General features: G+C 51.0%; 1 protein-coding gene across 4 annotated transcripts in view; it reads left to right on the top strand.

Moving 5' to 3' along the window:
- Positions 1–11,877, top strand: part of SPSB1 (splA/ryanodine receptor domain and SOCS box containing 1) — a 104,157-nt gene extending 92,280 nt beyond the window's left edge. For all 4 annotated transcript variants that reach the window (XM_029066513.2, XM_029066514.2, XM_029066516.2 and 1 more), the window contains one exon: positions 9,651–11,877. In XM_029066513.2, coding sequence (XP_028922346.1) covers positions 9,651–9,778 — 128 coding nt within the window. In that variant the 3' untranslated portion in view covers positions 9,779–11,877. The remainder of the gene's footprint in view (positions 1–9,650) is intronic.
- Positions 11,878–27,764: the final 15,887 nt, after the last annotated feature.

Raw genomic sequence — 27,764 nt, 5'->3', positions numbered from 1 at the left:
ACTTTGTGCAGAGCACTGTACAAAGCTCTTGGAAAATACAATTCAGCAATAGAGACAGTCCCTGCCCACAACGGGCGTACAGTCTAAATAAAGGGGAGAGACAGATATCAAAACAAGTAAACAATCATCAATAGAAATAAATAGAATTATAGATATATACACATTAGATATGTTCTCTGTCCAAAGGAGAAGCAGTGTGACTTAGTGGAAAGAGCAAGGGCTTGGGAATCAGAAGGACCTGAGTTATAATCTTGGCTTTGCCAATTGCTTGCTGTGTGACTTGGGCAAGTCTCAACTTCTGTGCCTCAGTTTTCTTAACTGTAAAAAAAAAAAAAAAAAAGGGAATACCTTTTCTCCCTCCTACTTAGACTGTGAGCTCCATGTGGGACAAAGACTATGTCCGACCTAATTAACTCGACCCTACCCCAGCGCTTAGAACAGTGTTTGACAAATGCCATTTTAAAAAAGACCTTACCGTCTACCAACTTTGTTGTATTGTACCCTCCCAAGTGCTTTAGTAGAGTGCTTCACACACAGTGAGCACTCAATAAGCACTCAGTAGAAGCATAGTGGCCTAGTGGATAGAGTATGGGTGTGGGAGTCAAAAGGACCTGGGTTCTAACCCCAGCTCTGCCACTTGTCTGCTGTGTGATCTTAGGCAAGTCACTTCTCTATGCCACATTTACCTCATCTATAAAATGGGGATAGAGACTGGGAGCCCCATGTGAGGCAGGGACTGTGTCCAACCAGATTTTCTTGTATCTACTCCAGCACTTTGTACAGTGCCTGGCACATAGTAAGCACTTAACAAATGCCATTATTACTGTTATTATTATTATATGTACCAGTGTTTATTTGATTAGAAGCCGAGCCCTCCTGCTAGCCCCATTTCCACTGATGAAAAAGGGGCAGCATCTGGCCAAGCATTCTAGACCCAGGGAATGGAAGAGCCAGGGTTATGAATCTCCAGTCCCTAATTACCTTGCCTGTTGCCTATTTCTCACCTAAGCAGACAAGTTTCACCGGCCTCTGTTAAAACCCGCAGCCCAAAAATGGGGGTCGTCTTAGTGCTGTTTTCACCTCACACACAGTTTCTCCTCAGATTGGATTTAGCAACCCGAGGGATCTGCCAACACCCTGTAGCCCAGTATCTGCCTTTGCCCCTTCTATCTATAGAATGATGTGGCAACTCCTTGCAAAGATTACACTGACCCTACCCCAGAGTCTGGCTTCCATTGACAGCTCTGGAAAACTCAAGCTCATTCAGGTTCTACTCGGGTCGGGGAAAGATCTCTGTTCAGAGAAGCCACCAAAAAGGATAATCAAACGATCAAGTCAGTGGAATTTAATGAGCACTTACTGTGCGCAGAGCACTATACTAAGGACTTAGGAAACTATACTACAGTAGAGTCGGTAGACACAACCTCTGTCCTCAAGGAGTTTACAGTCTATTTGGGAAGGAGCAACTGTCAAGCATAGTTGTATTTATTGAGTGTTTACTGTGTGCAGTGCACTGTACTAAGAGATTGAAAGAGTACAATATAACAGTAAATAGGCACACTCTATGCCTACAAGCTTACAGTCTAGAGAGGGGAGACAGATATTAACATAAATTATAGATATGTACATAAGTGCTGTGGGACTGCTTTGGCACTGCTAGATTAGAAGCTCCTGGAGGGCAGGGATCATGCTTATTAGCTCCATATGGTACTCTCTCTCAAGTGCTTAGTACAGTGCCTTCTCATAGTAAGCATTCAATAAATATTACTGTTGGATTGGCTGGAACCAGAGACACCAATCGTTTTTCAGATCAAGGTGGATCAAGGTCCACTTAAAATGATAATGATGGCATGTAAGTGCTTACTATGTGCCAGGCACTATACTAAGCGCTGGGGTGGTACAAGCAAATTGGTTTGGACGCAGTCCCTGTCCCACATGGGGCTCCCAGTCTTAATCTCCATTTTACAGTTGAGGTAATTGAGGTCAAGTGAAGTGACTTCCCAAGGTCACACATCAGACAGGTGGCGGAGCCGGGATTAGAACCCCCAGATCCTCTGACTTCCAAGCCCATCCTGTATCCACTAGGCTTCTCAGTTTTGCTTTCTTTGAAGAGGAATAACACGGTGGAGAGGTGCTCCTATTGCTTCTGTCCTGCTGGGAGCTGATTTCCAGGCGAGCAAGGCTTTGACAAGCTAATGCTCTGGGCTTCTAAACTGGGTTGGTCTCTAGGGGACATGCTTTGGGGTTGGGGCGTAGGCTCTACTTGCAACTTGGCCCCTTGACGTTCACAGCCGAGCACTGGCAGTGCAGGGGAAGCCTGTAGTGAATGAGGGGCCAGGCATATGGTGGGCTGATCAGGCAGAGGCCAGTGCCTGTCCTCCCTAGAAACATGAAAGGAAAGAAGTTGATGCATAAACACGGGCAGAGCAGCCAAGGCTCCTGCCCTTGGGATGAATTTTCCTGCTGCTTGTAAAGGAGCTCCCTGTTAGGTCGGGGGCGCTCTCCTCAGTGATTCAGTGAGCCATTTGAAAGTCTCTCTGAAATCAAGATTCCTGAAATGCACGCCAAGGCCCAGGCCCTCTCCTCTCCTTAGTCAATGACTAAGCTGATTGCAAAAGCTGGAAACCCATGGCTAGAGCAGGCTGGGACGGCAGCTGCTGAAGTCCCAAATCAGATGGGAGTGGGCACTCACCTTAGCATTGCTGGACCTCTCATAAGGCTGTTTTCCTTAACCAATGAAGGACTTAACTCTGCCTGCTTAATCAATTGCTCTTACTGAGTGCTTACTGTGTTCAGAGCACTGTAGTAAGCACTTGCGAGAATAGTCGGTCAATTGTATTAAGTGCTTACTGAGTGCAGACCACTGTATTAAGCGCTTGGGAGAGTACAGTATAACAATAAACAGACACATTGCCTGCTCACAACAAGCTTAAAGTGTAGAGGGGGAGAAAGACATTAATATAAATAAATAAATTACAGATATATACATAAGTGCTGTGGGGCTGAGAGAGGGGCGAATAAAGGGTGAGGATCCAATTCATCATGGTATTAAGCGCCTACTATGGCCCAAGCAGTGGGGTCAGTGCAAGATAATTAGATCTCACGCGGCCCTTGTCCCATAGAGGGCTCAGTGTCTAAGGGGTAGGAAGAACAGTTATCCTTACCGTCGTTTTACAGGTGAGGAATCTGAGGCTCACAGGCTAAGTAACTTGCCCAAGGTGTCACAGAAGGCTAGTGGCAGAGCTGGAATTTTTGACGTCCCAATTTAAAGGTTCAATTCTGGGTCCCCTTCTTTTCTCACTGTACGCAATTCCTTAGGAAATTCATCCACTCTCTCGGTTTTAACTATCACCTAGTTGTACTAGCACTTATTAAACACCAAATGGGTTCGTACACTGTTCTTGCACTTGGGAAGCACAGAAGCAAATGGCATATTCCTGGCCCACAAGGAGCTTAAGCTCTAATGGGGGAGACGTGATTGTATTTGTAATTCATTGATTAGAATGAAACATTGAATGTACTATTTAATGTGTATTCATAAAGTGATGAGGATGGCTGTAAGAACAGAAATGCTGGAGATGGCTTGTGGGTTTATGTGACCTGGAGTGCCGGGACTTAATCAGGGAAGGCATTTTAGAGGAGGAGAGCTTTCTGGAAGTCTTTGATTATGGGGAGATGTTTGGTGTGTTGTATTTGGAAAGAACTCATGAAAGAGTGTGAGTAAGGGCACAGAGTCAGGAGAGTTGAGAGCGAGGTACGGTAGAAGATTAGCTTAACGGAATTGAAGAGAGCCAGATAGGGAGTAGCAGATGGAGCTACTGATTTGGTAGGGAGCCTTGATGATAATTTTGAGGAGTTTTTACTTGCTGCAGAAGTACGCTGGGAACCAGCGGACAGTCATTCATTCTTTCATTCAGTAGTATTTATTGAGTGCTTACTATGTGCAGAGCACTGTACTAAGAGCTTGGAATGTACAATTCGGCAACAGATAGACAATCCCTCCCCAATGATGGGCTCACAGTCTAAACGACTGTGTCTTGCAGAGCGGAAAGATGTTGGCCAAGCGAAGCTTCAGAAAAAATCTGTACAGTAGCTTGTACTATAGAAAGGAGAGGGCAGAGCCTGGAGACAGATAGGTCAATGACTAAGCTGATCGAATAGTCTAACTGCGGTATGCCCAGAGCCTTTACCAAAGTGGTAGCATTTTTGGTGAAGAACGGGTGGATCCGGGAGATGTTGTGTAGAAAGAACTGGCAAGATTTGGTGGGAGATTGATGGAGACCGAGGAGTCAAAGATGACTCCGAGTCTGAAGGCTTTTGGGACAGGCAAGATGGTGATGTTACCGACTCGAGATAGGAAAGTTAGGAGAAGTAGACTTAAAAAGGAAGAAGGAGTGTGTTGAATTCAAGGTGCTAGCAGGACATCCCAGTGGGGGTAACTCGGAGGCCAGAAGAGACTCAGGACTATAGGTTAGATGAGATGTCAGGGCTGGAAAGTGGATTTGGGAGTTGTCCTCAGAGGAGGTAGCTGATGCTGGTGAGTGAATGAGTTCCCTGAGTGAGTAGAATAAGAAGAGTAGAGGCTCCAAAACAGAGCCCTTGTGGGACACCCCACAATTAAGGGACAGAGATAGAGGAGGGAGACCGCTAAAGAAACTTGATGTGGATGACTCCCGTATCTATCTGGCTAGCCCCACCTCTCACCTCCTCTGCAGTTTCATATTTCCTGCGGACATAACTTGCTAGATGTCCCGTCTACACCTCAAGCTCAACATGTATAAAACTGAATTCATCTTCTCTCCCAAATTTAAGTTCTTACTATGTTTCAGGCGCCATACCAAGCACTGAAGTAGATACAAGCTAATCGGGTTGGAGACGGTCCATACACAGGGCTCACAGTCTTAATCTCCATTTTACAGATGAGGTAACTGAGACCCAGAGAAGTGAAGTGACTTGCCCAAGACCACACAGCAGATAAGTGGCAAGGGCAGTATTAGAATTTAGGTCCTCTGATTCCCAGCCCCGTGGCCTTTCCACTAGATCATACTGCTCCTCTAACTTTCCCTTCACAGTTGATGGCACCCTGTCCACTCCATCTCTGAAGCCTGTAATTTTGGGATTATCCAGGACACCACCATCCCTTTCAACTCTCATATTCAGTCTGTTACTAAATCCTGTCTGTTTCCTCCACAACATTTCCAGGACCCGCCCTTTCTTCACCATCCAAACGGTCAGACACGCTGGTTCAGGCACTTGTCATATCCCGCCTTGACTACTGCATCAAGCCTTCTCACTGGTTTCCCTGCCTCCAGTCTCCCTCCTCTCCAGCATATGCTTCACTCTGGTGCCTGGATCATTTTTCTAAAACATCTTTTTGTACACATCACCCTTCTCCCTGAAACCTTCATTGGTTGCCCATTCCTCTCGTCATCGAGCAAGAACTCCACCACTCTCTCCACCTTCAAAACTGATCTAAAAATCACATGTCCTCCAAGAGGCCTTCTTTGACTAAGCCTTAATTACCCTACCCACCCTTCCCTCTGCATCTGACTATGCACTCAGCTGGGTACCCTTTTTAACATATTTAAGTGCTTACTAGGTATCAAACACTGTTTTAATTGCTGGGGTTAGAAGTTAATTAGGTTGGGCACAGTCCTTGCCCCGCTTGGGGCTCACAGTCTAAGTAGGAGAGAGAATAGGAGAACTGAGCCACAGAGAAGGGAAATGACTTCCCCATGGTCACACAGCAAGTAATTTGCAGACCTAGGATTAGAACTCAGGTCCTCTGACTCCCAAGCCTGTGCTCTTTCCACTAGGTTATGCTGCTTCTTTAAGTACTTTGTTGCTCACCCCAGCCCCATGACACTTACATATGCTTACACTCTTCTATTTTCCCATCTGTAATTTTTTTTAATGTCTACCTCCCCCAGTAGACATCCTTGTAGGGAGGGACTGTGTGTACCAACTCTACTGTCCTGAACTTTCCCAAACACCATATAGTGTTCTGCACACAGTAAGCACTCAGTAAATACCACTGATTGATTATTGGCTTTAAGGCGGTCCCACCAGTGCTCTCTTTCCAATTTATCCTCTCTTTTCTCCCACTTCACCCCAGCTTGCACTCTTCACTTTTAAGTTAATTTACTCATTGGGTTTCATTCTCACCTCCCACCTCTAATCTCTTGCTTGTTCTCTTTCTCCTGCCTGGAATTATAATTGTGGTATTTGTAAAGCACTTACTGTGTGCCAACCATTGTACTAAACCTTGAAGTAGATGCAAAATAATTAGGTAGGACACAGTCCTTGTCCCAAATGGGGCTCAAATCTAAGTAGGAGGCAGAACAGGTATTGAATCCTCAGTTTAGAGATGAGGAAACTGAGGCACAGTGAAGTTGTGACGCTGAGTTCACAAAGCAGGCAAGTGATGACGCTGGGATTATTATATTATACTCTTCCAAGTGCTTAGTACAGAGTTCTGCACTCAATAAATGCTCAGTAAATACAATTGATTGATCACTTAAACTGGAGAAAGATTAGAAACAAAGACTTTAACAAGCCTCCTTCCACCACCTCCTAACCCCTTCCACCCACTATCTTCTACTCAGAATCTACCAGGACAATCATTCCAAGTGGTCTAACCAGACTCTGGCCTGGAGGTTGCTGACTCAGAGGGTGTGGGGTGAATGTGGAAGCATATTTTTCTCGCCTTTGAAACAAAACTCTGAGAGAGAGTGCTTACGAACCAAGGTTTCAGGTCCGGCCATGGGGGCCCCTGTACCCTGGCTCAGAGCCCGGCCTTCCACCCTCCCGCCTTGGTCTCCCTGCGAGCCTAAGGGATGTCACCTGGCCGCCCTGGCCCACCAAGCTGAGGCCTCTCAAAGACTCTGTTCATCACCCGGAAGGGGGTGACCCTGGAAATGCCTCGAGAACTCCCTGGGGAGTTTCATCTTGTGCCACTCACCCGTCTCTCCCCAAGGGAGTGTGTGAGTCCCAGTTCCAAACACCTGAATTCCAAGTAATGTGTTGAACTCTTGACAGCTTCTTGTCACCTCATCATCGGCGCTTCCTATGTGCCAAGCGCTGTACTAAGCGGCAAGGTCAATCGAAAGTCAATAATGAAGAGCTAGTCCAGCTTCCAATCTAAGTGGAGGGGAGACAGACAGCGCAGTGATGAATCCCCAAGAGTAACAGAGCAAATTAATAAGACCATCCAAATGAGGAAAGTTTTTTGTTTTGTTTTTTAAAATGCTAAAATAAGCCTCAGAGGAAACCCTCTATGGCTCCTCATTGCTCCAGATGGTGGTCCTAATTTATGGCCCTTCACTGTGTTCTCAAGTTTAGGAAAGCATACATCACTCACATGGGCCCAGGTGGGATGAGGATGGCTGCCCCAACTAATGGAAGGGAAGACCCCGTGGTGTGGGGACTCGAGGTCACTCAGGCTCAGCCTTCACCGAGTGGCTGCAGAATGGGAAAGCAGCAAGGCCTAGTGGAAAGAGCACAGGCCTGGGAGTCAGAGGACCTAGGTTCTAATCTTGGCTTAACAGACTAGTGTGTGACCTGAGGCAAATCACAACTTCCCTGTGCCTCAGTTTCCTCATCTGTAAATTGAGAATTCAATACCTGCTCTCCCTCTTACTTAAACTGCAAGCCCCATTTGGGACAGGGACTGTGTCCTCCCTGATTATTTTGTATCCACCCCAAGGTTTAGTACAGTGCTTGGCACATAGTAAGTGCTAAACAAATACCACAGCTGGGCAAGTCACTTAATTTCTCTGGGCCTCATCTGTGACGAAGGGATTCAATTCCTGTTCTCCCAGCTTCTTGGAATGTGAGTCCCATATGGGACTTGATGATCTTGTATCTACCCCATAGCTTCACACATCGTAAGCATTTAGCAGATACTATAATTACTATTCTGAACCCAGTGAGGAGCAGGGAGCATCTTCAGGTCTTTCTTCCTCCCTACCTCCCTCCCTCTGCCCATCCCCTGACCTTGTTTCCCATCCTCATCCCCTTCATTGTGGATGGGAAAAGCTGGGTTTCTGTCCAGAGGCCCACGCCCTCATCTGCCACGTCCCCCACTCTTTCCTTAGAAGGCCCGCTGGGGAGGGAAGTTAGAATGGGACTCAGTGGCGAGAAGGTTTCCGAAACAGGGTGGGAGCCGGTGGGTCTATCCTTGGAAAAGAATCCTGGTCGGCAGTAAGGGGTCCATGTGAAGCCCGAGTGCAGGGAGCCCCCACCCGTGCCCCTCCAACGGCAAGCCAGAAGGCCTGCAGGAGAGCCAGGCGGGCAGATGGGAACACTCCCCTGGTTTCTGCCTGGCCGGAAGGCTAACTGAGGTGAAATCAGGGAGCAGCCTCTTCGCACCAGGAAAGCAGGGCGTGCTGACCCTGTCGGGGCAGTAGGATCTGAGCCAGCATGTGCAGGATGTGAAGGCTGCAGCTAGAACAGGTTGTTAGCTGTTGGAAAGCTTCTGTGTTGGCTCTGCTCTTGGGGGGCGGAGGCTCAGCTGCCCTGCAGGCAGCAGGTTCAGCATGTGTGGTGCTGGTGCTGCAGCTGGTTGGGTTGGGGGGTAGGGGGAGGGAGAGAGAGGGAGGGGTCAGAGGAGGAGAAGGCTCAGGGAAATGTAGCAAAGCATCCTGACCAGAGCCAGACCAGCTGATGGTCTCCTCAGGCCACTTATTTTTTTTCTCCAGTGGCATTTTGCCAGAAACCCAGAGTTCAGAAGCCCCTCAGTGAGCTTTTGTGCCTGCCTCCTGAGAGGAATTCCAAGACCACCCCCCCACCTTTTATAGTATTTAAATGCCTGGCACTTACTATGTGCCAGGCACTGTAATAATAATAATAATTGTGGAATTTGTCAAGTGCTCACTATGTGGCAGGCATTGTAATAAGTGCTGAGGTGGATATCAGCAAATCGTGTTGGACACAGGGCCTGTCCCATGTGGGGCTCACAGTCTCAATCTCCATTTTATAGATGAGTTACGTCTACTCGTGCTTACTGTACTAAGCACTGGATTAGATACAAGCTAGTCAAGTTGGACAAATCTGTATCCTTCATAGGACTAACAGTCTTAACCCCCATTTTACAGATGAAGTAACTGAGTCACAGAGAAGTGAAGTGACTTGCCCAAGATCACACAGCAGACAAGTGGCAGAACTGGGATTAGAGGCCAGGTCCTTCTAAATCTCAGGCCACTGAGCCACACTGCCTCTCCTTGCGGAATGGCCAAGGTAGCTTGAGGTTTTCAGGCACCCAGAGAATCGTGGCTTTTCTCCAGGGCTGCTGCCGAACCACTCTGGGCCTCCACTCCCCCAAAGATATCTGGAGAGGGGACACAGAGTCCCCTCCATCTGTGGCACCACCCCTGCCTTGAAGCAGTTACAGCGAGCACGAGAGAAGATTGTTTCTCTCTGGCTGTCAGCACGGCCACGTAGACTGGGCGGGCGGGAGAGGTGGGGTGCTCGCCCCAGATTCTTGGTTTGGGCTAGGGCTGCTGGTGCTGTGCTCGTGGGAGGAGGGCTGGTCCCCGCTGATCTGGTCACCCCAGAACGGGTTTTTCCTCTCCTTTGCATGGAGCTCTGGGTCCATTCCAGAATGAGGGTTAGCCTGATGTATATATTTGTGTGTCTTTTGTCCTCCACAGCAGAACCACTGCCCCTGATGGACCTCTGTCGCCGCTCGGTGCGCCTCGCTCTGGGCAAGGAACGTTTGAGTGAAATTCACACGCTGCCTCTGCCAGCCTCCCTCAAGGGCTACCTGCTCTACCAGTGACCGCCGGCCGGCTCCAGGACTCCCTCCGCCACGTAGCTGCCTTCAGGAATACCAACCAGTGCCCACCTGAGGAGCCTTCCCTCCTGGGTCTCTCCTCCCCTGTTCCCCTGGCCTCGTTGGGCTGAAGTTCCCTCCATCACTTCCCCCCAGTCCTCCCCACTGCCCACTGTAATCACTGAAGCTCCTTCAGTCACCTCCACCGGCCCCCCACTGTTCTCTCTGCTGTTGGTCCTGCCCACCAGAGCCCATGCCAAATTCCTGCTAACCCCAGAACCAATGAGGCCTTCTCTCCATCCCTGGAAATGGCCTCTGTGCCAAGAGAGGCTGAGCCTCCTGCAGACTGTCTTCATCCTCCTTAAAAAAAAAAAAAATCAACAATGGAATAAACACTTAGAGGGATTAGCTCTTTAGCTCTGGGATTAAGAGACCTCTCCACCTCTGCCCAGAGAGAAAGACACCCTCTTAGCATCCCAAACTTTATCAAAGACTAGAGGGAAACCATCTCCAGAGAGGAGCTGGAGAGATGCTTTCAGCCCATTGGCAGTCCCAGAGCTATCCGGGGCAGGCCTGGGCCAGAAAAAGAAAGTGTCGCAGTAGGTTAAGCTTCTAACACCAAAAATGCATCATGGAGCCTTTTGAACACAAAGCCTGGACCTGGACAAGGTGGATAAGCAGCAGCTAGTTTCACTCCCATGAGGGATGTTCTCACCCTGCATCCTCTCTATTTATTCTCTAAATAGACAAAAAAGAGTCCGTTATTTATTCTACATAGAAAATCTTTGTTCTGTCCCTTCTGTCCGCTGGGTCCCTCTTATTCCGGCCATGCCTGACCCCGGTCCTCCTCACCCTCCACCCCTGCCAACCTCCTTTTCTGGCACCCAGATGGACGTTTCTTAGTTGACCTGTGGTTTTGGAGAGGGTTTGGGCAGCGGCGGAGGCCTGCTGCCCTGGGTTCCTCCATGACTGGAGGTGCCACGTGCAATATGGACGTCTTCATCGGACCCACCTGGATCAACACACAGGAACCCTACCCTCCTTTCCTACACCCACCCACCTTTTTGCTCTCATACAGGGTCTACTTCTGTTGGGAGAGTGGGGCGGGGTATATGTGCTAAAGTGTTCCTGAAAACAATTTGGCCAAAGAGCATCCTCCACTTGGGAAAACCGCCTGAAAGTTATTTCCGTTGGGGGTTCTCGGGCAGCTTCCGTGTCTGCTGGGGCAACCCCCTGCTCCCGTGGCAGAAAGCCAGGCTGGCCCTTTTGGCCAGTGGTGAGGGAGGAAACATCAAGGCTCACCTCTCTCCCAGCGGGACAGAGCCGGAGAGGGGAGACTGATTCCTACCCTCCTCGTCAGGAATTCTGGCGGAAGAGACAGAAGTCGGGAAGGCCGTTCGGCTCCTCGTTCAAACCTGGCCCGTCTCGCGACTCCAAGCTAAAATGCTCTCCTGCTGCTGCTCCCGCCACCACCACCACTGCCAACCACAAGGAGGGATCTTCCAAATAACTCCAGGCCTCCCTAGTGTTGCTCCCAAGTAGCAGTCCATGATGCCACCTTGTTTTGCACATTTCTTCTGTCTCCACCTCTTTTCTTGGGATCCAAATTTCATTCAGTTCTGTACAGGTACAATAGATGACTTTATTTGTTTAAAATGTTTAATATATACTTGTCTGTATACAAGATGTGTTTTTAAACAGCTGCTGTAGGGTACCTTTTTTTAAAAATCTACTTGTAGAGTATATTTTTGAAAGCCCAGAATTGGTGCCAAGACCACCCCCTCTACCCCCTTTATTATTGTTTGGGACTGTCTGGGGGAGGGAGGGGAATCTTCCATTCTCTTGCCGGTTGGGTATCCTCCACATGTTGCACAGGAGAGAATTGAGCCCTTCCGGATGATAGCTTTATGCCTTGACCAGTTGTCTTCCAGCATACTGGGAAGTGTGGGGGAGAAAGGGTCTTTCCCATTTCAGGTCCCTGCCCAGGTCCCCTCCCTTCCCCCAACATGGTTGCTTGTACAGTTTTCAGTCTCTTCACTTTCTACTTTATGGCTGTAGATAATATTCCGTATCCTAATAATGAAATAAAATTTATTAAATATGAAGACCTGTGTATAGTAAACTGTCTTTGGGTCTGTGGGCTCAGGGGAGGATCAGGGAGACGGAGGGCAACGTGGCTTTGTGGAAAGAGCACGGGTTTGGGAGTCAGAGGACCTGGGTTCTAATTCTGGCTCTGTCACTTGTCTGCTATGTGACCTTGGGTAAGTCACTTCACTTCTCTGTGCCTCAGTTACCTCATCTGTAAAATGGGGATTAAGACTGCGAGCGCCATGTGGGACAGCTTGATTACCCAGCACTTAGAATCGTGCTTGGCACATAGTAAGTGCTTAACAAATACCATCGTCATCATCATTATTATTATGGGGGTCTGAGGGAAGTGGAGAAGGGATCTCCCTTGTTTGCAGCAGTGATGTCACCATTGTGATTCTGTTCCTGAGCTCTGACAAGCATTTACTTTATGCAGAGCACTTTTTGCAGCCTTGGAGAAATAATAATAATTGTAGTATTCGTTAAGCACTGACTATATGCCAAGCAGTGTACTGAGTGCTGGGGTTGATATAAGATAATAAGGTTCCCACATGGGGCTCACAGTCTAAGAAGGAGGGAGAACAGGTAAACTAGACTGTAAGCTCGTCCCCAGATGGTAAGCTTGTTGTGGGTAGGGAATGTGTCCATTTATTGCTGTATTGTACTCGCCCAAGAGCTGAGTACAGTGTTCTGCACACAATTAGTGCTCAATAAATGCGATTGAATGAATGAAAATGAATGATTGAACAGGTATCTGTTTTGCAGATGAAGGAAATGAGGTACAGAGCAGTGAAGTGACCCGCCCAAGTGACACGGCAGGCACATGGCAGAGCTGGAATTAGATCCTAGGTCCGCTGACTCTCAGATCCGGGCTCTTTCCGCTAGGCCACGCTGCTTCTCAAGAAAGGCATACCGTTATTGATTCAAACTCAGTCCCTGCCCTCTCAGGGGCTCAAACTCTCCAGGTGCACGGGGAGAGAATTAATAATTCAACAACCACAAGAAACGCCACCGCTCACCCCTGCTGGGAGGGAAAAGTCCTCGGGCTCTCTACTGCTCCAGGCGGGGCCATCCCATGTCAGAACGGCCACAACCATCCCCAGACTCATGTCTTTCCCGCTCCCAATGAGTCACCTTCTCCAGCAGGGCTGGGGGGTGGTGAGGGAGGGGAAACAGTGGGAGAAGTGCCATTGCCAGAGGGGCCAGGGACCTCAGAGCCCCCATGCCAGTGCACAACCAGCCCCTCTTGGGGATAGTGAGGTAGAGCTGAAGGCCTGCAGCCCAGCCTGAGCTGTCCCCCCATTTCTAGATGGGCCGTACTTGTGCCCAAAACTCGAACGGCTGGCCAACCCCTGGGGCTCCTCGGACTTTTAGAGCCCAGCGGCACACGAGGTCAAGGCTATTAGATAATCTTTGCACTTGCTATGAAGTCACAACTCATTCACTCATTCATTCAATCGTATTATCCCCTCTCCCATCCCCATCCCAGTCAGAAGAGGCCTGAAATGGGATCTTAGCCCAGTCTTGGCAGAGTTCTACGTTGTCTTTCCCCCGGCTCCCTCTTCCTTCTACAATGTCTGTTCACGTGGATCTGTTACCTTTGGACATTTGATATGCGTCCCACCCTCAATCCCACAGCACATATGTACGTATCTTTAAATTATATATTATAAATTATTTATATTAATGTCTGTCTTCCTGTCTAGACTGTAAGCTCGTTGTGGGTGGGAACTTGTCTGCCAACTGTTATATTGTGCTGTGCACACAGTAAGTGCTCAATAAATACCATTGATTGAAGCTTGACAGCTGAAATTGAATGATGGTATTTGTTAAATACTTACTATGTGTCAAGCACTGTTCTAAGCGCTGGAGTCAGTGTGTTCCAAGAGCAGGGATGGCAGCAAGAAGTATGTGGGAGGGAAAGAATCCTGAAGTCACTTAAAAACTCTTAGAGCCTTGGTAGGCAAATGCCTGCAGTCCACATTAGCTCCTTTCAAGGTTTTTATCAGTCGATCAATGGTATTTATTGAGGGTTTTCTCTGTGCTGGGCACTGTACTAAGTGCTTGGGAGAAAACAGTGCAGTAGAGTTGGTAGACGTGATCCCTGCCTACAAGGAACTTACATATCTAGTGAGGAAGGAAACAACATTGTATAAGCATACGTACCTAAGTGCTTTGGGGGCAGGGGTGGAGTGAGTATTAAAGCGTTTAGGAGGTACAAACCCAAGTGCCTAGGCAGAGCAGGAAGGAGATTAGAGTGAGGAGATGAGAGGTTAGGTGGGGAAGCCTTCCTGGAGGAAATATGATTTTAGAAGGGCTTTGAAGATGGGGAGAGGGGTGGTCTGTCAAATGTGAAGTGGGAGAGAATTCCAGGAAAGAAGGAGGATGTGAGCAATGAGTCGCCAGCCAGAGACGAAATTGAGTCACAGAAAGTATGTTGGAGTGAGAGGCTCTGCCACTTGTCTGCTGTGACCTTGGGCAACTCACTTAACTCCTCTGTGCCTCAGTTGCCTCATGTGTAAAATGGGGATTAAGACTGTGAGCCCCATGTGGGGCAGGGGCCGTGTCCAACCCAATTACGTTGTATCTACCCCAGTGCTTAGAACAGTGTCTGGCACGTAGTAAGCGCATAACAAATACCACAATTCTCACTATCACTATTAGGAGTGAAGTGTGAGGGCTGGGTTTCATGGGAGAGGAGCGGGAGGGCTGACCTCAGATCCCACTGCTGGAACGTGGGACAGGCGAGCCTGTGGTTTAATTTCAAGAATAGATCCACCCTGCCCCTGCCCCACAATTTCCATACTGATGAGGCCTTTAGGGCCAGTCTGCCCAACCTATTCTAGAGCTGAATCCAAGAGAGACCATGCACCCCAGTTCTGTGACTTATAGACCCCGCCTGATCCGGGCCCTGACCTTTCCGGCACCAGCCATGGGGAGCTGTGCCCCAAAGACGGTGGGCAGGAGAGGTTCTGGATGTGGGGGGGGAGGGGGCGGGCGCACCAGGCTGTGGGGCCGAGGGCTCGCGCGCTACCTTTTCCAGACGTGTCTGGGTGGGGGGAGGGTGGTCTAAAATTATTTTTAGGTTGGAGTTCAAGTCTGGGTTGTGGAACACGAGCTTCCTTTGAAAGGGGAGAGTGGAGGAGGGGAGCCGCGGTCGTGGGTGGTAGTGGCATGGAGAAAATAAGGGCTTTTGTTCTGCTGTGCAGCAGGTCTTTGTGTGCTAGAGAAGCAGTGTTACCGAAGCCAGCTAAGCAGACTTGGCACATGTGGTCGGAATCACTACCCCGAGCGCCAGCCTGGCTTCCCATTCCCGAAGGGAGAAGAAAATGTTTGCGGCCTCTGGATAGAGGGGGGGGGGGAAACGGCCCCCGGCCCATCCTTCTCCAGACCCAGGATGACCAGGAGGAGGGAGAGGAGAAGGAAGAGGAAAAGGCAGAGAGAAAAGTAGGAGTGGAAGCAGGAGGAGAGGCAGGAGGTAAAATGGGGATTGAGACTGTGAGTCCCATTTGGGACAGGGACTGTGTCCAACCTGATTTGCTTGTATTCACCCCAGTGCTTAGTCCAGTGTCTGGCACATAGTAAGCGCTAAAAAAAACACATAATTATTATCACTTTAGTCTCTGAGCTTGTCGTGGGCAGGGAATGTCACTCTATTGTTGTATTGTACTTTCCCAAGCCCTTAGTACAATGCTCTGCACACAGTAAGCACCCAAAAAATATGATCGAATGAATGAAGGAAAGTCAGGCGGGGGAGAGGCAGGAGGAGGAGGAGAGGCAAGAGGAGGAGAGACAGGAGGAAAAGGAGGGGCGGGGGGGTGGGGAGGAGGAGAGGAAAGAGAAGAAGGGGGAAGAATGTGGACTTCACTGAATCCTAAACTAGGCCTAGGGATCTGAGGATGGGGCTGAACACAGAGCAATTAGTTCATTCTCCAGTCCAGACACCCAAACATGGTTGGATTCCAGCTGCAGGGAATATTTGAAATAAATGACCTGCTGAGGGCCCGGAGTTTGCTGTGTTTTTGGCATGGCACCATGGCAACCGGGGCGGAAATCATGAGATGGGGACTGGGCTGTAGAGTGCACAAACGATGTCCCGCGTGAGCAAGTCTTAAACGAGCCGGCCCGACTGCTCCCTCCCTCCCCTCCATGCCCTCTGTCCCGTACCCCCTGCCCCGTGCCCAGCTGCATCAAACGCCCCCGTGTCCCGGGAGTTCTGGGGTCTCTCGGGCCCAGCTCCCGTTCCCGTTCCAGTTCCCGGCTGAAACTGCTGCGGCCAGCCGTCTCTTGAGGAGAAAGGAGAAACCTGACACCCCGAGGGAACCGCGCTCCCTAGATCCAGCCACCTCAGAGGGGCTGCTGCTGCTGCTCTCGCTGCAGCTGCTGTTGCCGTCGCTGCACTGCTGCTGCCGTTGTGGCGGCTGCCGCAGGCCCGGTGTGACTTTCCAGGGCTGGGAGTAGGAGTACGGGAAAACCCTGGCAGAGAGCAGCTGGCTGGGCCAGAGAGGGGGTGGCAGCGACCTCCTTCAACTATCTTTGTGTTTCCCGTCCTGCCACAGCTGAGTCCCCTGGTCTTCCTGGGCAGGGGAAGCTCACAGAGGAGGTCCTTTGTGGACCGTGGACAAACTCTTGTCTGTCCAGTTTCCGCCTTCAGGGCCCAAGCAGCAGACTTTGCTCATCCCTCCGCTCCTGATCTGGGAATCTTTAGGTTCTGATCATGCCAACCTTACCCTGGAGGGGGGTTGGCATGGTGGGGGTGGTCTCTGCTGCTCCCTGATTGGTAACCCCACCCCGTACCTCGGTTTTCCCACCTGTAAAATGGGCAGCTGGCAGCACTATCCATCACTTTTAATTCTGGGTGCGGCGTTTGGGGAATTGCAGGGAAAGGAGGCAATAAGTTCCTTGTGGACAGGAATCCTATCTACCAACTCGGTTGTACAGTACTATCCCAAATATTTAGTACAGTGCTCAGCAGCAGAATATACTTAATAAATACCGTTGATTGAGTGATTGATTGATTGGCCATGGTCCCTCCCTTCAAGGAACTTACAGTTTAAGAGGAAAGGTGCGCGCACACACACACACACGTTTAAATGTAGACAATTTCATTCTGAAATATTTCCCCCTCCCATTGGGAGAAATCATGTCTATACAAGTCCTTCAGTTGGCTACTCTCCCGGACTCTGGGCTAGGCTGCAGGAGGATGGTAGACATTCCTGCCAGAAAATCAAACCGGTGGAGACTACCTGGGGGCACCGTGCCGCAGGCTAAGTAGCCAGTTCTCCCGGCCACCAAGACCAATCCCGGCTCCCTGCAGTGGGAACCAGGATTCCTAAGGCCCCAACTCAAGGGCCGTCCCCCCGCCCCCCGGGGCCTCCCTCCTTTTCCTGAGCCAAAAGCTCACTGGTTGGGATCCTGGCTTCTGGCTTGGGCCCAAGGATGCTATGAACTGATCTTAGAAGGAAATGGTATGTGAATGTGAACAGGGGAATTTCTGAGAGGGAGCGAGCAGGGTAGACGTTGGCCGGGTTACAGCAGGGAACCGACGAGGTGCACGGGTCCATAGAAAGCCTCTCCTTGTACATGTTTTGATTTACTGATCTGCTGCAGGCTCGCCCAGCCTTCAGACAGAGAACTATTTGATGCAGCTGCCAGATGTTGTGTCTGAATTCTATTTTACAACTTGCTTACTGTTTAGCAATGTTCCTCCGGCCCCAGTTCAACCTGCCCCGATGGGTTCAGGGCTCAGGCCCTGCCCCTTGCTGTTCTCGCCGGCTGCTCTCCAGCCCTCCCCATCATCCAGGATCTCCCGTCCCCGCGGCCGGGGACGGGAAGCCAGCCAACCCCGCCCTGCGGCGTGGGAGACCGAGGGTTGGCCGGCGAGGGAGAGTCCTGCCGTGGAATCTGCCAGCTCAATCAATCGTATTTATTGAGCGCTTACTGTGTGCAGAGCACTGAATGAAGCGCTTGGGAGAGTACAGCCTAACAGAGTTGGTAGAAAGGTTACCTGCCCACAGTGAACTTACAGTCTAGAGCTCCCACCCAGACACCCACCCTGTCCTTTAGCGGGGATTTGTCCCCATCCTGCCTGCCATGGCCCCTCTGGGGACCACGAGAAATTAATCTGCCAGGTCCACTGCTCCTGCTCTGTTTTTTTTAATGGTATTTGTTGAGCACTTACTATGTGTCAGGTACTGTACGAGATGCTGGGGTAGATACAGATCATCTGGTTGGACACAGCCCATGTCCCACATGGGACTCACAGCATTAAAGCCCACTTTACCGATGAGGTACCTGAGCCACAGAAAAGTGAGGGGACTTGCCCAAGGTCACACAGCAGACAACTGGTGGAGCCGGGATTAGAACCCAGGTCCTTCTGACTCCCAGGTCCGTGCGCTACCCACTAGCCCACGCTGCTTGTTTTGGGAGATTGGTGGAGGGTGAGACTCTTGTGGCCTGGTCCCTGTTTCTTCCCTGGCTCTGTGGGCCCCAGCTGTCCCCTCAAGCCTCGTTTGGCCCATCTATGATCACTGTGCTTCCTTCCAAAGCCCCGGGAGACCCATGCTGGCCGCTTCCAGGAACAGGACCGTGAAGTGTCTCGTCAGCTTTGAGGAAGTCAAAGCCCAACGGCCCAGAGCTCCGAGGGCTCTGAGAGCTGGGGAAGATACAAGATAATCAGATGGTCAGACACAATTCCTGTCCCACACAGGGCTCGCCGTTTAAGTAGAGGAGTGAACAGGTATTCAGTCCCCATTTTACAGATGAGGTAACTGAGGCACAGAGAAGTTAAATGACTTGCCCAGGTCACACCGCAGGCACATGATGAATCAGGATTAGAACACAGGTCCTCTGACTCCTAGACTCATGCTCCCTCTTCCCTAGGCCACCCTGCTCCTACCCTTGGATGAAGGTCACCTTGCCTGGACCAGAGGACACAGCTGTCCCAGCAGCCTTTGGGATTCTTGAAGGAGGTTTGGGTCCTTGCAGATCCCTGGCTATTTGGGATTGCATGGCTGGCTGGGGTGGGAGAGGCCCTTTACCTCCTCCCCACCTCTTCCCCCGTCCCAGCCCTGCAGCAAAGTCAGGAGGTCTGTGGGGCAACAGACTCCCAGGAGGAAGCCGGAGGAGCCACGCACACTGCTGAGCTTGGTTTCCTGAAGCCACTTGGAACGGCTTCTCTGTAAGTTTGCTCTGGGGGGGGGCGGGAGGCGGAGAGAGGAGGTTGTGTAATTAATCTTGTTGCATGTGAAAACACACTTGTGTCTGTCCTGGAATCCCGCTTGCTGCCAGAGTGGACAGAGTGTTCAGTCCCCTCGGAAAGTGCCAGAAATGTTTTGTCCGTCAGAAAGGAAAACATCCTTTCCTTGTGCTCTGGAATTCAGGGCTCCCTCTCCTGAGAAAGAACACTCCAGCACACGGTTTCCCCAAAGGGGTGGGCTTTCAGGGACTGGGCTCTGGTCCTGGGGGCTTGCAGAGACCAGTTCCTCATGAATGGTGGCAGGGAGCGGGGGAGGAAAGGAACCTGGCTATGGACGCCCCGTGGCAGGTCAGTAGGGCAGCTGGCCTAGAGCCCGTGGACTCTGGCCAAAGCGACATCGTCAAGCTGGACTAAATGCGGTCTCCTTCCCCGCCCCTCATCTGGGCCCGTCACTGGAACCTTGTAGATTTCATCCCCACTCCTATCCAATCCATCAATCGATGGTATTTACCGAGAGCCTACTGAGTGCAATGTACTGTGCTAAGCACTTGGGAAAGTAAAAGAGAAGGAGGGCTCATGTCCCCTCTCCATGTTTTTGTAGGAGTGAGAGGAGGTCCTCCTTGGATAGGGAGCCTGGAAGCCTCTCCCAGATTCCTGCGTGGTTGGCAGGGACCCCGAGGCCCCCCCAGTCCACCATGTTGCTTCAGTTGCCCAGGAAGTTTCTGCGTCCATGTTGAATTGTACGCTCCCAAGCACCTAGTACAGTGGCCTACACGCAGTAAGCACTCAATAAATACGATTGAAAGGAATGAAAAGGATGCTGCCAGGCTGTTCGGGGCTGCTTTTCTTGCATCTCACCCCCAATACGCCGGCCACTGGGGGTTGGGGGGGGCTCCTGCAAGGCCCCTTAATTCCTCTCTCTGAGTCCCCCAAGAGGGACCGGCTTGAGGAAGGTGGAAATGTTTCTCTTGAGGGATCATGTTGAAAGGCTGGACAGCACAGCTGGAAAGCACAGCTGGAAAGTAAGGCTGGAACGCCTCTGCAGGGGAGGGGACCTCCCTCTGTTTTCCTACCCAGGACTCGATGGAGCCTTTCCCTTCTGTTGGTAAGTGGATGCCTCTCTGGCTGCTCTGCAGAGCGACCTTGGCCTGGGAGCAGGGGAAGAGCCTGGTTTGAGCCAGATCTGCGCAATCTCCATCACGCCCGCAGTTAGGGAAGGCCCCAGGACACAAACTGATGGCTCGTTATCCGCATTGGTATCAGCTCCCACTGGGTCTTCCAGCTGCCGCCCCCATTGAGACACAAATGTCGAACCTCTTGGTTCCAGCCCAGCCCTCCCCATCATTTTTTTAATGGTATTTGTTAAGTGTTTACTAAGTACCAAGCACTGTACTGAATGCTGGAGTAGATACAAACCGATCAAGTTGGACACGGGCCTGGTCCCACGAGGGGCTCAAAGTCTTACTGCCCATTTTACAGAAGAGGGAACTGAAGCTCAGAGAAGTTAAGTGAGTCCCCCGAGGTCACTTAGCAGACAAGTGGCAGAGCCAGAATTAGAACTCAGATCTTCTGACTCCCAGGCCTGTGTTCTTCTCCATTAGGCCACCCTGGTTCATCGGTCCCTGCTGTTGATCCATCTCAGCACATCATGAGCTGCTTTCAGACCAAGTCCCTTGGGGAAGCCCCTGATGAATTTCCTTCCCTAACAGTTTAGGGCAATTACTTTGCTGACGCGTTTGCTTTAGGTCATTGGGGAGTCTCATTCATGAGAAGGGGGTTTTGCTGGGAAAGTTAGCTGTGTCTCTGGAACTGTTCATTTAGTTCTCCATTCCAGGCCCATCAGCCATTTCCCTCTCACCAGCTGGTCTCCGAAGGCAGATAATGGGGGCCGGTGCCCCTCGGGGTCCACTCCTCAGATGAGAGCACATAGCTCTTAGACCTTAAAAAGATCCGAGCGGAAGGGGTCAGTGTGGAAGTCAGCCCGTGGATTTTATGTTTGCTTTCCAGTAAAAGCTCCTCCCCACGGAACTCGTCCGACTCACGGAGGCCCTCCACAGCCTTTCAGCCAGACTGGCTCTGGTCCTGAGCCATGTGGTCAGAGAGCCCGACTGTCCAGCACATCGCCTCCGGAGCATCTCACTCTGAGTCAGTCCCCGCCTGACCACTTCCTATAATAATAATAATCACGATTATGGTACTTGTTAAGCTCTTACTATGTGCCAAGCACTACTCTAAGTGCTGTTGTAGATACCAATTAATCAGGTTAGACACAGTCCCTTTCCCACATGCAGCTCACACTCTTAATCTCCATTTTACGGATGAGGTAACTGAGGCTTAGGGAAGTTAAGTGACTTGCCCAAGGTCACACAGCAGATATGCGGCGGAGCTGGGATTAAAATGCTAGGTCCTTCTGACTCCTAGGCCTGTACTCTCTCCACCTGGCCCGAACTCCCAATGAACTCTATTCATTACGGCTCTGGCTGTTCTTGGTGCCATCGTACTGGCATGTGGGAAGCAACTGGCACAAGGAGTGCATGGAGGGCATGGGGAGGGCTCCCCCGCCTTCGTCTCTGGCTCCCACAGTCCCCTGCTCCACGAGGCGCTGCCTTCGGGAAGGGCTTGACCCTCCCGGGCACTACAAAAGCATGGCGGCTACCTGGGCCCCAGAGAAAAGGGGGGGAAGCTGAGGAGAGCCACTCCCACCTTTCACTCTGCCCGGATGGTTACAGTGCAAGCTACTTGGGGGCAGAGAATGGGTCACTCTTCAATTCCGTGCTTCCCAAGTGCCTGGTACTGAGCCCAACACCAAGTGGGTGTTCAATTAGTATTGCCCTTAGTACCTCCTCATGTGCCCAGCCAGTTTTAGGGTGTCTTTGAGGTCCGTTCCACCCACATCATGCAGAGAGGAGTAAACCTTGTCTTTGAGATTTGTGAGCTACAGGGAGGCCGAATCCCCGCTAGAGCCAGAGAGTCCTGAGGGCCTTTGGCTCAGCACTCAGAAGGTGGGAGTGGTTGGGCTTGTGGCTTGGATCAGCCAGGGCGCAAAAGAATCCCAGACCTTTCCCAGAGACTGAGATGGACCCAGAGGCGGCACCCTCTGAGGCGCATCACCTGAACGAGGGCCACGAGGCCCAGAGGCCCTGGTCAGAGTTCCTCGACCACATTTGGTCAGGGGTTCTAATCCCGGCTCTGCCAGTTGTCTGCTGTGTGACCTTGGGGAAGTCACTTCACTTCTCTGGGCCTTATTTACCTCATTCATAAAATGGGGATTAAAACTGTAAACCTGATGTGGAACAGCGACTGTGTCCAACCCGATCTGCTTGTATCCAACCTGTCTTCCCCCCCAGTTTAGTACAGTGTCTGGCACAAAGTAAGCACTTAACAAATACCACAATTATTAGTATTACTGGGAGAGGAGAAAAGGGAGAGGGAGAGGGGAGAATGGAGAGGGGAAACTCGAGAATGGAGAGGGGACAGCGGAGAAGTGAGTGGGAAGAGTGGAGAAGGAAGAGGGAGAGTGGAGAGAAAAGAACAGATATGGGAGAGATGAAATGCTTGACATATTGCCTGTATGTCAAGGGGCTGGGAGGGTCGGGGGAGTGCTCTCAGTTCCATGCTTCTTTCTGGCATTTTGGGGAGGGGGAGGGAGTCCCTGGGTGTCTTCATTGCTCCACCTGAGATCTCGGGACCGTTCTTAACCGGTACCTGGGTAATGCCAAAGACCCTCTGTGAGTGAGGAGAAGGAGCTGGGGATTAGAAGTGCTGGACTGTCCCATAATAGAGGATCCCAGCCTTCCAAAGCTCAAAAGACCAAACAGAGGCACTCCCAAGCCAAGGGAGAGGCTGCTGGCACCAGGGAATGGCAAGAGGAGGAGGCACCTGGGCCGCCACCGTGGGCGGTGGGGAAGCTGTCAGGGTCTTCTTGCCACTCTGGCCCACGGACTGACATAAAACAGAAGGAGAGAGGAGTCAGCAGGGGGAGGGAGAAGCGATGTCTCGGCTCAGGCCCAGGCCCAGGCCCAGCATGAAGAAACCAGACAGGGGATCAGTCAGCCTGGCAGGATGGGATTTGTCAGGCTGCCTGGATGCTCTTCTCCCCCACGTGCCTCTCTCCGCCTGATCTTACACCCAAGTCTGTTGGCGGGGAAATGGAATCGGTCTGGGTTTGGATCTCAGTTGCAGCAGTCTCTTCGCGCCTCCGGGGAGACCGGGCCGGGGCTTCCCGGTGTCCCTCGATGCCTTCTGACACTGAAGCCTCTCTTGGGAAGCAGGGTGTGAAGCCTGGGGGCGTCCCCTCTGCCCCCACAGAGGCTGGTGGTGGAGAGAGCGGCAGTGTCCGAGCTGTGAGGGATGTGTCCTGGGCTGTGGCTCCCATCTGGCCCAGGGAGGGGCCTGCGGGACAGGTGCAAGCCGCACTGTTGGCTCTGGGTGGGAGGGAGGGAGGCCTCCGCCTCCTCCTTTTCCTTTTTCTCCTCATTCTCCTCCTCCTTCCCCTGCCCCCCAGTCACCGGATGGGAGTTGAGAGCCCAGGTCGGGGCCTTTGTTGGGAGGGGACGGTCCCCCAGCTGGCGGGAAAACAGTAAGCCAGAGACTCCCAGGGCCACGCGGGGAGGGGGCCGAGAGGTGGGGAAAGTCGGCCCCTCTCAGGCTGCTCTTCCTCTGTTCTTTCCTGCTTCCCCGCTTGGGGAAGCGACTATTCTGAGGCCTCTTTGTACCGGACGGGGCCATGCCGAGACGGAACGGGGCGGCCGGGAGGGGCCCGCGGCTCTCCCCGAAGACAGATCACGTTTTGTTTTCTGTGAAAACATCCCGGGGCCTAAGACCGATGAAGACGGTTGGCCTCGACGCTGATACCTTGCCCTCCGCCGGCCCAGGTCAGGTCCCAGCTCATTTTTACGAGCTGTTTAATCTCCAGGCCGTGCTCAGCTCTGAAGAAATGGTATTTCGAATTCCAGGGCGGCTTCGAATGATAATACCAGCTGTCTAGACGGAGGCCAGCCCACTGACACGATCATAAATAAAAATAGCTTTGTGTTTCTCGTCCCTCGCCAGAGCGCGAACCCCGGGAGAGGGAGAGCGGGCGCAGGAGGGGCTGGGCCGGCGGGGCGGGCCGGCTCCCTCCTCGTCTCCTCGCACCCCCCCCCCCGGAGGGTGGCTGGGAGAGGGGTCACCGAGAGCGTTGGAATAGCCTATTTTCAGGGTCCTCCCAGTGAATCCCAGAGACTCCCTTCCCACCATCCCGTCAGCCACCTCAGCACCCAGAGAGGAATCTGCTTCTCCATTATTTATTCACTTGCATCGATTTTCTTACTCTTAACTGGGAACAATTAGGCAAGTTATGTTTACGGCCTTCTGGCTAGATCGCAAGCCCTCCAAAGTCAGGGTTGGCATCTTTACTTGTTTCGTATGTTATTGAAAAGCCTTAGACCTAGCTCTGTACACAGGCGGACCTCCATACAGTACTCGGTACACAATAGCTCTCAGTATAACTCGCCACACCCAGGAACGCTCTGCTTCTGCCCTGTGGAAACTCAGTACAGTGCTCAATACCCAAAATCCTTCTGTTGCTATTGGGAGGGGAAGGTACCTCCTCTGTCTCTCACCCCTTAACTGTGGAGGTCCCTCAAGGCTCAGTTCTGGGTCCCCTTCTATTCTCCACCTACACTTACTCCCTTGGACAACTCATTTGCACCCAGGCTTCATCTACCATCTCTACACAGATGAATCCCACATCTTCCTTTCCAGCCTCATCCTCTCCTTCTCTGCAGTCTTGCATTTCCTCCTACCTTCAAGGCGTCTCTATTTGGGTGTCCCCCTGAAACTTAAAACTTAACATCCAGAAAAGAACTCTTCATCTTTGCACACAAATCCTGTCCTCTCTGAGACTTTCCTATCACCGTAGACCACACCTCCATCCTTTCTGTCTCACAATCTGTCACCAAATCCTTCACAACATCTCTAGAATCCACCCTTTCTTCTCCATCCAACATGCTACCAACTAATCCAAGCACTTTTATCCCACCTTGATTACTGCATCAGCCCCTTCGCTGACCTCCCTATCTCCCGTCTCTCTCCTCTCTAGTACACACAATATTCTGCTGCCCGAATCATTTTTCTTAAAAAAAAAATCCACATCCATAGTTGCCCATCCATCTCCGCATCAAACAGAAACTCCTCACCAACAGGTTCAAGATGCTCAAGCAGCCCTCCCCCTCTAATCTTTCCTCCCAGATCTCCTGTTACACCCCAGCCCACACACTTCACTCCTCTAATGTCAACCTACTCACTGTAACTCAGTCTCATCTATCTTGTCCCCAACCCACATCCTCCCCCTAGCCTAGAACTCCCTCCCTTTCATATTCTACAGATCACTGCTCTCACCATATTCCAAACCCTCCTAAAATCACATCTTCTCCAAGAGACTGAACTTCACTTCATTTCCCCGTTCAACCTCCCTTCTGTGTCATTCATGCACTTGCATATCAATTCCTTGAATATTGAATATTCACTCCACCCTCAGCCTCAGAACACATATCCATATCCTTATTCTCTCCCAATTCCCCTATCTGTAATTTATTTTATTGAAGCAGCAAGGTGTAGTGGATAGAGCCAGTAGTCAGAGGGTCATGGGTTCTAATCCCAGCTCCACCACTTGCCTGTTGTGTTACCTTGGGCAAGTCACTTTACCTCTCTGTGCCTCAGTTACCTCATCTGTAAAATGGGGATTGAGGCTGTGAGCCCCACATGGGACAGGTACTGTGTCACAGTGCCTGGCACATAGTAAGCGCTTAACAAATGCCATTATTATCGTTATTATTATTACTATCATTATTATTAATATCTCTCTCCCCCTCCAGACTGTAAGCTCCTTTGGGCAGGGATTGTGACTACCAACTCTATTCAATAAATACCACTGACAGATTAAAGCAGTCAACCCTGATCAGAGAGGCAGCAAGCTGACGCTCACTCTTCATTCATGGGGACAGGACAGACTGATGAAAGTCAAGGTTCAGGTCACAGGTCTGGAAGGTCCAAACTGAAGAGATTTTACTGCCCCAAGCTCTTTCTCACTTCCTGGATTTGGTTGGGAAGATGGGAAGGAGGGTGACTCATCAAAGATCTTGCACGCTGGAAAGCTTTTCTCTTCTCCCTCCCAACCCCGTGGTGCTCAGAGCACATGCTGGGGCCTGGAGGAAATTGCAGGCTCTAAAAGGTCAAGCAGGCATCGTCACCCAACACCCTGCTCCTCTACCATCAGTGTTGTCCAGCTGTGTCTCATAGACAATGGAAGTGGAAAGACCACAAGTTGGGGACAGAAGACAAGGGGTCAGAGGGGCAATGGGTCAAGGGGGCAGAGTGGAGCTGAGGGTGCAGGGCAGTTGGGAACAGAGGCAGCCGGAGGCATCCAGCAGAGAGCAGGATGGCAACATGCTACTAGGCCACCTCCTGCTCCTGACCTGGAATGCCCTCCCTCTTCAAGTCCAACGGCAATTATTCTCCCCCACCTTCAAAGCCTTGTTTAAGGCACATCTCCTCCGAGAGGCCTTCCTGGGCTAAGCCCCACTTTTCCTCATCTCCCACTCCCTTATGAGTCACCCTGACTTGCTCCCTTTTCTCTTCCCTCCTCCCAGCCCCATAGCACTTATGAATATATCTGTCATTTTATTTATTTGTATTGATGTCTCTCTCCCTGCCCTAGACTGTAAACTCATTGTTGATCGTTGTACTTTCCCAAGTGCTTAATACATTGCTCAGCACACATTAAATGCTCAACAAATATGAATGACTGACTGACTGAATTAATTAATTAATTAATGGGGAAGGGGTCACCCTGTTGGCCTGGGGGCCAGGCAGGACAGCCAAGCATACAGAATGCTGATTCCTGTGCAGAGAGGTAGGGAGTAGGTGAGCTGAGGAAAGCAAGCATACAACACCTTTAATCACTTGATATTCACCCCAACAGAGTTTATGTAAATATCCAAAATTTATATTAATGTCTGCCTCCCCCTCTTGACTGTAAATGCCCCATTGGGCAGGGAATCTGTCTACCCTGTCATAGTTCTAATCCCATGGTTCTAATGGGTTCTAATCCTGGCTCCACCACTCATCTGCTGTGTGATCTTGGGCAAATCAATTCACTTCTCTGGGCTTCAGCTACCTCAGTTGTAAAATGGGGATTGAGACCGTGAGCCCCACGTGGGACAGTGACTGTGTCCAACCCAATCTGTTTGTATCCACCCCAGCGCTTAGTTCAGTGCCTGGTCTATAGTTAAGCACTTCACAAATATTGTAATTATGGTTATTATTATTACCAACTGTTACATTGTATTCTATCAAGCGCTTAGTACTCTGCTCTGCATACAGTAAGTGCTCAATAAATATGTTTGATTGATTGATTGATTGACTGATTGACACGATCCAGGGCCCGGGGCTGGGATGGGGCTAGAGAGGCCAGACGTGGGAAGGCCTGGTGACCACCCGCGGCTGGCCCAGCATCTCCGATGTCCTGCTGTGGCTGGGTTCCAGCACCCAGATTCCGGCTCCGCTCCAGAGGCCGCCGAGCTGGTTGCTCTGCCTAGAGGGAACCCGGCCAGTTTCCTAAAAACCATGTTCTCAGGACATCTGACGTGAGAATTCGGTGCTAACAGTCAACAGGAGGGCCGCTCGGAGCCAAGACCCAGGCCTGGCGTGAGTCGGGCCCCCAGA

The sequence above is a fragment of the Ornithorhynchus anatinus genome, chromosome 5, assembly GCF_004115215.2.
Source record: "Ornithorhynchus anatinus isolate Pmale09 chromosome 5, mOrnAna1.pri.v4, whole genome shotgun sequence".
NCBI lineage: Eukaryota > Metazoa > Chordata > Mammalia > Monotremata > Ornithorhynchidae > Ornithorhynchus > Ornithorhynchus anatinus.
Note: the sequence above shows the minus strand (reverse complement) of the source record. Positions and strands in the feature narration are given on the sequence as shown.